General features: G+C 39.6%; 1 protein-coding gene across 1 annotated transcript in view; it reads left to right on the top strand.

The window, feature by feature from the left end:
* Positions 1-6,547: 6,547 nt before the first annotated feature.
* Positions 6,548-11,447, top strand: part of gabra3 (gamma-aminobutyric acid type A receptor subunit alpha3) — a gene marked incomplete at its 5' end in the record, with an annotated part of 41,472 nt that continues 36,572 nt past the window's right edge. The window contains 2 exons of the mRNA XM_073479594.1: positions 6,548-6,683; positions 10,387-10,454. Of these exons, the coding sequence (XP_073335695.1) occupies positions 6,548-6,683; positions 10,387-10,454 (204 nt within the window). The remainder of the gene's footprint in view (positions 6,684-10,386; positions 10,455-11,447) is intronic.

The following is an 11,447-nucleotide window of genomic DNA, read 5'->3' as shown; positions in this document are numbered from 1 at the left end:
CAAATGTGTTAAATAGCAATTTATCAAACAACTGAGGAACAAGCATTAGCCTTTGATAATGGAGCGTGCTACAGTATGAGTTAGACGCCTTAACAGGTTTGTTGTTTGGGTGCACTAGTCATCACAACAACCGAAACATCATGGAGTGAGGAAATGAGTGTAGTCAGTGAGGAAATTGTTAATAAAAGCTGTGGCGATAAGTCTTGCCAGGCGGCAGTATGGCAGTTGTTTGGATGGACGCAGTAGTGAAAGACTAATCAGTTGGACACTCCTGCAATTTTTGGGCATCGCTTGCATTCAGCAACTGGTGCGTAGCATTGGCTTTTAGTAGTTTCATAAATCATCCACAGACAGTTCCTTGGGTTGTAACAGTAGCAATAATAATCTGACTATTTTTCAAGTCAATTAAAAGCACAATGAAGACAAATAGACAAACAACATTGCAAGTCCTTTCACTAATCATTTCAATAATAAAAAAAATAACTTTTTAGTCCTAAAAATAAAATGTTAAAAGAAAAGTGGTGTAGTGTAGTGCTTTTTCTCCTGGTCTTTTTTCGAAATAGGTCATTAAAAATGATAAATAATTGTTGATGAACTGAAATGAAACCTTTTATTGTGATACATTTTTTTCAGTTATAATCGCCCAGCCGTAATCATGCTTTCTGTCATGAGTAGTCAGTCCCTAAAGCCAGGAAAAAGCCGGTAGAAACTGGCCACTTTCTGATCTGCAACGTCAACGGACATTAATAAAAACGATCACAATAAAAGTGGACACCAGTGACATGAAAACATGAAAAGCATCTGGAGGCTTCTGTGTGTACATACAGTGGTTTTTGGACCCTGTAAACTTGTGTGCGGTAATAAATGTTGCATATTTGCATGTAGAGTTTAATATTTTAGAATCTCTAAAACATGTTCTGTCTCTAATCATTAAAAAAGACAGAGTCTCCTTCAACTTAGACTGAAGATCGTTGCAAACTCGGACTGAGCAATAATTAAAAAGATAACTTCTACAGAAGATGGCCAATTAAGAAACTTCATTTTCGCAGGGTAACATTTCAATCCAGAATGTCTCTACATCTGAGGGAATACATTTCCAGTCAAGTTAAAAGTCTGTTTGCACACACAGTATAAAGCTGTTTAATTGTCCATATGCTGCAGGACGTGTAATATCTTCGACCTGGCCGTTTAATGTGATTCTGCTTTGTACTGCTACGAGAATATGATACCTCTAAGTATAATATCATTTTATTTTAGATGCTGGACAGGTGCAGGTGAAAGATGTACCATTTGTTTTACTTTAGAGTTTCAAGTTTAAATGTTGAGACCTGTGGCAACAAAAAAACAATTTTGATTGTCTCCCAGTCCAACCTGCCTCAGGTTAACATTGTGCTCTATTCACTGCTCCATTAAGTCTGAGGTGTTGCTGGAAGTGGCAGTGATTTTTTTTCTTTTATTTGCCACAAATAGTGACGCATGAGTTGTCAATTCTGTTTCTGTAAAATGTCAGACAGGACGGTGTGTACTTGCTGCAAATAAAGCAAAAGGTTTGGAGAAGTGCAAGCTTGTTCCCTGCCTGTGGCAACAAGTGCCAAGCAGCCAATCAGCAGCCACTTTGGTACGGTTATGTAACAAAAAAAAGTGTCATTGACAAATAAACACCTGTATTAGACAGTGACATTATTTATTCAAGCTGAAAGACTGTCAGACTAGTTCACAGATTAGTCTCACTTACCCTGTTAGATGATATGGCTGAGCAAAATTTCACCTGCAGTGTAATAACACTACTGACTAGATTTCTCATTGATTTCACAAGTCAAATATAAAACTGAGCAGCTAAATATCTTTCATTTCAAATCAGTATATATAAAATTGCAACAAGAATCAACTGTATAGACTTACAGAAGCTGTATGTCCACCAGCACAGTCAGGTGGGCAATACAACTATGGTACCACAAATGATCATATTTTGGGGAAATTATCATACGTGAGTCATAACCATAAGAAAAATAGGCAAAAGTGTGTAATTTTACACATATTTAATCAAACACCTTCAAATTTACTCACATATTCAGTAAGTGTTTACATGGTTGTCCGAGGGTATAGCCTGTGTTGGTCAAGCGCGCAAAGTTAGGAAGCATCCAAAACTAGTGTACTAGTGCACCATTAGTGGGAAAGTTCCAGCTCTTTCTCCAAATCCCTTCAAATGAGCAGCAAGCGGCAGGAGAGAGAACCACAGCTGTGCTTCCAAATCACGGTCATCATCGTAGCCTACAGCGAGCGTGATTGGCTGGAAGGTGTCGCATGAGAAGTAAGATCCATATTTTGCTGTCCTTATGTCAGGACGTGAATTGTCGATAAGAATCATAAAGGTGTTCGTTCTCCTGCTGCAACAAACCTTCCTATAACTTCCTTCCTATACAACCACACATGCAATTCTGTGGTGAATAAATCTTTATAATCTTGTTACAAACAAAATGAATCAGTTTTCAGTTTTCCAGCCTCTCCTCACAGAGCAATGGTAAATGTCACTCAACGCATGATCAAATACTCACAATTCACTTTTAACCATCGAACTTCAACTTCACAGCGACCACACAGAATAATGCAGTCGGACAGCATGGCAATATTTTAGAAATAATGTCATTTATGTGCTGAGGCCATGACCAATATAAATCTCATAAATGTCAGTTTAGCACCACACTGAAATGAGAGTTGGTATACAGTGCAACGGAGCTGTGAAACCTTGTAGATGCCTGACTTTACATCTTCACACCTACAGTACCTTTTCTTCTTCTTATGCAACTTGTTCTCCTTCAGGCAATATGCAGGGGGAAAAAAACACTCAATTCAATGTCAGTTGTTGACGCAGACTTTGTTCTCTCTAAATGCTTTTTCATGAGATGTGAATAGATCAGGAGAATAATGACTCTTCTGTCCTTTTTCTTTTCTTATTAGGCATTTATATGCGTGTATTGAGACAGTGTGAATAATGAAGGGGACCGAGGAAGTCAAACAAGCGGCTGGCGTGATTATAAAACCTGTGTGTTTTAACAGAAACGATGTTCAAATTCAGAGGGAATGTCCCATTTCGTTGTCCTCATCAGGGAATTTAAACAGCTGGCTTATATTGGAAGACGTTACCGTGTGTGTGCATCTGTGCATCGGCGAGAGTGTGTGTGCTTCAGTAAAGCACACAGATGCTACACACCACACAAGTACTTTGTTTTTCTGAAGTGGATATTTGAGTGTGGAGCAGACATTGTTAGAATGGTTTCTCTGGGACTAAAGGTTTCTCATTAATTTTTGAGGTTCCACTGGTGCTGTCGGAGAGGCCACAGAGGCTTTTTGTTTGATATATGATTCATGCTAAGTGAGATATTACCTATTGCAGTTGAACTCGTCCCAGACATTTCTAAAGCTTTTTGTATTTGGTGTTTTCGGGGCGTCTGAGCTCCCTCAAACATGCATGCCTGTCACTTTTTGATAAGGTGCGTGAACGGAAAGCCAGAAATGTGCATTTCTTTGAAATATTTATGAGGGCACAGTTACACCGTCATTTTTGAACATATTTTTGGCAAAGCTTAATTAGACACTTAGGTACCCATCTGACATCCAGAATATATCAAACTGTGCCCCGCTCAATGAGGTGCAAATCGTGAGCTTAGTGTTAAAAGGCTCAGTCTCAGTGGAGTGCACTTTGGAGATACTGAGCCTCAAATGTCTGACATCATCTGGCCAATCATTAGTACATTCTTCTTTAAGCTGTAATTCTTAAGATTTCAGTCCTCGTTGATTTGGCGACACCGATGGTTACCATGGTGACAGCAGGTGTGGTTTTAATATTTCAGCAAACACTCTTTGAGCCGCTGCTTCGTCAGAAGTGCAACAGAAGAGAAGCCGGTCTCTCTGTTTACAGTGCAACCAAACAATGTTTTAATAGGTTAGTTAGAAATAATTGCACACTGCATAGGTGGGTTTCCACACGACAGCAGGTGAAGGTGAAGTCGGTTGCGCTGCTGATAATTTGAAGGTCATCTGCAGCTCTTTCTCTCTCTTTCACTAATCATTCACTGGTCTTGTTTTGTAGATTTATTTTAGATGAACAGTCTTGCGTTTCCTATGGCTGCTTCACGCTAAAAGACACTGTTTTTCGGCAGTTAAATGCTTTTAATGTGAAGCAGCAGGAAATAACTTGCGCAAATCTGTAAATCTTATCTTGCGGTTGGAATCCTTCATTAGTTTATGTTAGCAGACTCCATTTCTAACCTCTTACGTTAGCTACTGTTGCTCTCTGTTAGTGGAGCGGAGAGAGGCACTTAAGTCCAACACAAAGAAATCTTCTGTCCAGCAAACAAACAACTTCAACATATCGTCCATAGACTTCTGTAGACAGCCAAGAGAGATGGGGAAGGTCACGTTTCAATCCGCTCACATATGGCCAATTAAAGAAAGTGATTAATACATGTCAGTTGCTTCAAATTGCTACATGGAGCCCGTTTAAGGATTTAGTATGTCTTTCAACACTGAACCCAAAAAAGTTTGGTTTAAAATACCACCATATGAGGATATGATATCATATGATATGATATTCAAAAGCCTTGTTTAGACTGTCAGCCCAAATCCATTCTGCATATCCAGATTGTTTTGGATTGAATTTAGGAAGTCTGGACAGTAAAAAATCCACAAGAAATCAGATTTTCTCACATCCAAAACACATTTGCAGGGGTTTTAAATGCAGATCAAATCAAATTTTTCGACAGACGCGTCTCAGTCCAGATGCTCTCTTTCTGTCACTCGCAACATGACACACAACAACGTCAAATTGAGTGCAGAGTCCTGCTACTAGCAGTCTGGACAGCCCCACTGAAATAAAATGTCTGCTCCGTGACTTGACAGCGTGATTGTTTGGAGGTCGACATGATGGATCTCCATTTCTCATTGTTGTGCTGGAAAGCCGTGTCACCAGCGTACGTAGTAACTGACACGTACGTCATTACCACACCAACCCATGCAGATAGCTCGGTGATGCCTGGACACAAAAAAATCCAATCTGATGACTTTCAAATAATACAACAGACAGTCTGTCTTAAAGGTCAGAGTTAAGAAATAAATGTGATATGCCTGCAGCCTGGGTAGGATGATTCAAGAAAAAGATGTGATTTTAATGAATGAATGCATAAATGATTAATCCTCCAGCATTACTGTCATCACAACTGAAAAATGTTCTTAATACTACAGAGGCAGAAGAATGACCTCATAGTTATGGGTGATGTGAATGCAGCTTTCCTAACTTTAAACTGTAACACTGCCAGTGGTTGTACACAAAACATACCCTTTTCATTCTGTTTGAGGGGAGTGGGCTTGATGAATCTTGATGTCCTGGTTTATTATGCTGTGCACTGCTGGAACATGAGGGAGCCATGATGCTTAATTGATATTTATTTATTGCCCACAAATGCCCACGTAATAGCCACTTAGCTTGGAAGTCATTTGCCCGAATGCGTCAGAATGGTGATGTTTGCTGTTGGGAGCAGCAGGAAAGTCATTCTGAACTCCCAAACGGATAGTAATTACAATTGCATACATTTTAGGCAGTGACCTTCACCCCGTTAGTGTCTAGATGGATGTGGTTGTAGCTCAGATGGACTCTTCTGTTGAGTTGTTATTATAGGACAGATTAAGCTACAGAAAGCTCTTCTAAGAGGCCAAGAAGAAACAGATTTCCTGTTGCGAGTGCGGGCTTCCCCTTTGAAGTAAAATTCAGGGAAGATTCTGGTCACTCTTCAAACATGAAACTGAGCAGCACAATGCTGTGTGTGTGTGATAGTGCATCAGGCCATGGACTGGTTGTTGATGGGATTACTTGGATATTATAGGTCAGCTCCTCGGGGGATTTAAGTTTAATTAAAGACGCTACTCATTAACTCATCATGTTCCACCTACTGTATAGTGGCCTTTTCATCTCGCCACAGTATTGTTCTGCTGGGAATTGTGGGTCATGTAAATTAATAAGCAGTGCCTGATAGCATATGATGTATTCTCTAACAAAACGCTGCAAAGTATTTCTTCCCTGGGAAAGAATTCATTACCATAAATTCAATGTTATTCTTTCTTCTTTTTTCTTTTTTTTTTGTAAATATGGATGTACCATCCCGCAAAGACAAATATAACAAAGACAAACAGAAGCGAACGTTATCATCCAAATATTGATTAAAGCTTGAGGCTGATCGCTGACCTGAGATTATGACTGTGAGAGAAATATTACAGGCAGATGAAAGTAGACCTAATTTCTAAACAGAAATAGGTCACATTTATTAAATTATGTTAATATATATGGTGTATTAAATATAATACAATAATCTTACATTATCCATTTAAATTGAAACCTGGTATCTGTTATCAATAAATCATAAGTATATAATTTAATCATTTAAACCTGTATGGTGGCAGTAAGAACTGCCAGTCCCAAGTTCTTCAGTGGAACAATACATAAAGTTTTTACCTAATTTTATATGTTTCAATCTTTTGACTCCAACTTCTCTCCATTTCCTCCTGCAGGGCAGTAGTTGGACACAGAGAACCGTTGCCTGATGACAGCAAAGACAATATCACCATATTCACCCGAATCCTAGACAGGCTGTTGGATGGATATGACAACAGGCTACGTCCTGGGCTGGGAGGTAAGCAACACTATATGTTAACGGACACAACAGAGGAAAGAGATCTCAGACTGCTCACTGTGTCGCTGTTTTAGCTCTTGAAGAAAATAATATGGATGATTGGGATGCATGCAAATGTGTGTTAGTCACTACAAGTCACCATTTAACTTCAGCCTTTTTATATGTGCCGCTGTAAACAACATGAACGCAGAATATTAAAGTAGCAGCACATGTCTAAGCAGTATAATCTGTACCGTTCGTCCACAGGAGTTACTAGGTTACCAAACTAGGTGGTTCTCCAGCTGTTTAATGGATAAAATACATACAAAATCCAAATTTGGCTCATTTTAGTGTCTAAGTAAATGAAAACAGTTTTCCTCAAAGAAGAACAACTGATTCATCCCTGAAACCAGCAGCTGGTAGATGTAAAAAAAAAAAAAAGGGTTATTATATTTTTATTGATAAACACTTTTGTTGTTGCTGTAATGACTGTCGGACAGTATACTGGTCAGGGCTTGAGACTCACATTGTCCTGCCATCCGGGGGAGGATAGAAAATGTGGTTGGGGTGAATAGTCGATAGTGATTATACTGTAAATCCCCAATCTATACCTCTGACCAGAAGGGAGTCGCTGGGATGTGTCCATGCAGGCCTTGGACAGATACAGGTGGTGCAGGCCTGCTGGTGGCAGGTGGTGGATGCTAATTTCATTCCCTATTTCCAGTAGTAGTTTTTGGACCTCATAAAGTCACACACTGGCTCCTTGTAAATCCGTCTACTGCTAGAGGACATTAGGAGACTTGGAAACTCATAGAGTCGGCACACCGACATCAGAATTACACTGAAGTCACTTCTCACAGAAGATCTGCTCTCCCTTGGGTGGAAGTCTTTGTTCAATCATGCCCAAATGGCAAATAAGCACATATGTCAGTGGAAATCCTTCTAATTGATGCCATTTCATCCAAATATTCGCCCCCCCCGAGGACAACAAACTGCATAACAGCGAGTCCACATGCTCAAGCAGGCCTTGCCATTTCTCAGCCAGCCAGCTGGAATGGTCATTTCTGCTCTGCTGCTTGCTGCTGAAGCCACGAGCGTGGCTACCAGGCTGCAGAGCCACCAGGCTGGATGACCTGGACTCCATGGCAGCAACCAGAGAGAGGAAGCAGGCGCAAGACATATTAATGTCATATTCTCCCTCTGTGTGGAGGTTCACATCTCCAAGGGCAACGAGATGGTGAGCCCTGCACCGCTCAGAGCTTACAGTCATGATGGCCTCCTTTTGTAGTGCAGACGTGTGTGGTGCAGTGAAACAAAGCAGGCTTTTCCACCGGGCCCAAGAGGTTTGTACAGGCTACACTGACCAGTGGAAAAAACACATGAGCAAACACATACAACAAGAGCACAGCCTGAACATTGTGTTCTCTAATATTTAGGAAATTCTCATTGAGCCACAAACACTGGTACAGTTATAACCAAGATTATTTTGATTAGTTGAAAAGATTTTGATTTAAAAGACTAACATATGGTTGTACATGCACGCCGTATGGTGCTTAATTTACTTATGAATTTATTTCAGTCATTTTTCAAACAAAAATCTTTAATCACTTAAATCTTTAATCTTTCTTTAATATAAGGATGTACTGCTTTTTGTCATTTATGATAGTAAATAAAGAGTCTTTAGGCTTCTGTGATGATCATCTTTCACAATTATAGACTAAACAATTAATTTGATCCATGTGATCTGCAGCGTAGAGAAACTGTGACATTGTCGTGTCTACAACGCAAGCAATATTCAAAATATTATGGGTCGTACTTCTCACATAAATCTACAGGTATCACATGTGCTAATCCCTGGAACAGCAGGTCAGCATGGAGTAGGGTTTTTTGTGTCGCAGATGGATCTTATCTTATTTGTCAAAATATATTGTGAAGTTACAAGATCCCGTCCTCATACAGTCTGCAGTCTTGATTTCTGTAAGAGGATCAAAAGACCCCTGCTAATGGTTTAGATTTTGGACCTCAACAGTCCAACCACTCTACCTGCACACAGACACACCAGTTAGGGTCAAAGTCAAGGGCTTCTACATGTAACTGAGCAAGACTGCCAACGTTCCCCCTGACCCACCGCCCACAGTCCTGCTGAGAAACAGTCCCAGGGGACCGTCTCAGACAAACAGTCTGCACAGAAACTCGAGAGTACCATTTAATTTCATTTTCAGCTGCATCTATTAGCTCTGCCCTATGCTCTGGTGCATTGTTGTAAACAGAAATGGGGCAACTCATTTTGTTCCCCCGCCTATGCCTGCCATGCAAACTGCTGACTTGGTGTTGCCATAATCACGTATTTGCGAGAGCTATTTGTGTCACAGGAATGATTAATGTGGAAAGTAGATCTCTTCTCTCAAGGGGGCCCTTTGCCAACGGATCGGAGACTTCACCTGTGGGTGGTCGCTTAGATCTGGGACACAGTTAGAGCCGAGGATCTATTCACTTTTGGAGAAAAGCCTCATCACTCTCTAGTTGTTGCACCACTGGGAGCAGCAATTTGTCTCACCAACGGCCCAAAAGTCTGCTTTACACATTTGGCCCAGAGGAGCTGATTCATCCCACACAGCAGAGGGCAAAATCTGATCTGTCATGACTTTCATATCAGGCCCGACTTAAAAGCTGCATTCAAATCATTTGTGAAGTTTTTGGGCAACAATTATTTCACAGCTTGCAATTAAAAAACCTGACAAACTTACTAAGTAATGATCAATCTGATCATTGTCACAGTATCAAGAATCATTTACAAATCGTTGTGACGGAACAAAAGCATTAATGGAGCTCCTGTTGTAGCCTAACGTGCAATGATACATGTAATTATAATTAAAGAACGACAGTGTCCAGGGAAATATATAGAGCAGAAAAGCCTTGTAACAGTGGTGCAAGATTCATACTTTAATAGACTACATCACGTCTAATGTGATTATAATGTGTGCAAAGATAGTGTAATAGCAGCAAAGGGTGCCCATTATTTGAATAAGAAATACACACAGACCCTTCCTTAATGCTGAGCTGCTGCATTTTATTCCCGAGCCAGTAGTCCCTCAGGAACTGTTAAATGTTTTTGGGGCAGGCTAACTCAAATTATTGTGGGTCAAAAGGGATGTCTTCTCTCCACAGATACAGACTTGGGCCTGGCCCAAAGCAGATTTTATGCTGTAGTGGACAAAACTAAGCCTGAGCCAAACAAATAGTAGTTTTACTGAACTAAAGACTTTCAAAAGCAGCTGTGAAGTTGCTCACAGCAACATTTTTTGCCTCTAAATTGAGGTTGAAAAAAGCCGTCCTTTGCCAAATAGTGGTATAACAATATTGTCTAAATGTCTAACTACTGCATTATGTTCCTCAACCCGCAATCTGCGGCACGACAAAGTTGACACGGTTGTGACAACATGTGGCACAGAGACAGTTAGAATCCAGGTATTAATCCGTCCACAGGGCCACAAATTCTTCACTGAGCGTGTATAAATCTGCAGTTTTTCCTCAGTCTGAAGTGTTCCTCTAACCCTTGATTACAGTTGAATTTTTGTGTGAAGCGGCTTAGTTAAATGCCAACAGGCAGACTTCACCGTCATATACACAAACAATCGGCTTAACAAAGACAGAGTTGCGGCAAAGCCTTCTGTAGACACACTGCACTGAAATGTTTTCTGGTGCTTGTTGTCTCTTCCCTCAGAGAGTGTGACAGAAGTGAGGACAAACATCTACGTGACAAGTTTCGGGCCCGTGTCGGACACAGACATGGTGAGTATTTCGCCTCCCCCCCTCACTGTAATCATCACTACGAGTAATCAAATGTAAGAAGGTCATCAGTCTGTAGTCACTTTACTTGGAATTGTTTGACCTTGAAAAAGTACTTGGAGACAGTTTGGCATTTTGGATTGTGCAACATGAGAACCTCCTTTGCAGAATAATAGAATTTAATTTGAGCAAGGACTGCAATGAGTTTTTAAGTGAACAACCTTTGCTGTGTCTAGTAGCAGTGTTTTCCTTTGAATGAAACTTAGATACATTTGGTATTTTCATATCCTGTCCCTCAAAAAACATTTCTCGCTTTGCAGTGAGACATCAAGTAAAATATATGAAATCATATCAAAGCGACATTAACATCTTTTTACATGTCAGGAAAAGATCATTAGTTCTAGCTAATAATGAAAACAAACAAAAATGTAAGTTATTTTCAAAATAAAGCACTTTAGGACCTATTTAAAGCCAGGACCTACACCTATTTAAAATCTCCATTCATGTGTTATTGTCAATCTATATTTTTCTATTTTTCATCTCTATTTATATTTTTAGTATATCTTCTTTTAATTATTTTTAGTATTGTTTGGTTTTTTTTTGCACCTACAGACCACAGCAAATTCTTCGTATGTGAAAACTTACTTGGCTATAAAAGCGATTCTGATTCTGATTGTGAAATGAGTAAAGAGGTAACCAATTAGGGATGTTAATGTTAATTTCCTGTGAAGAATTTAACTGAATAAAAATGTATTTACTGACAATAAGAGATGGGCATATATATCAAAATAACATACAAAACACTGATGAGAAAATGTATTTAATTGGGTAATCTGTCATTTAAAAAATACAAAAAGACATTCTATACAAACTGATATCATTACATTATAACCATTTGGTAGCCTGACTATGGCTTGGATTTGTGGGCACTGAACATAGATCATGTCAGTTGTTGTCTAATGGAAAAATGTTATTAATAATTAATTGACTGTTAAG

This window comes from Pagrus major, chromosome 13 (assembly GCF_040436345.1).
Source record: "Pagrus major chromosome 13, Pma_NU_1.0".
Taxonomy (NCBI): Eukaryota; Metazoa; Chordata; class Actinopteri; order Spariformes; family Sparidae; genus Pagrus; species Pagrus major.
Note: the sequence above shows the minus strand (reverse complement) of the source record. Positions and strands in the feature narration are given on the sequence as shown.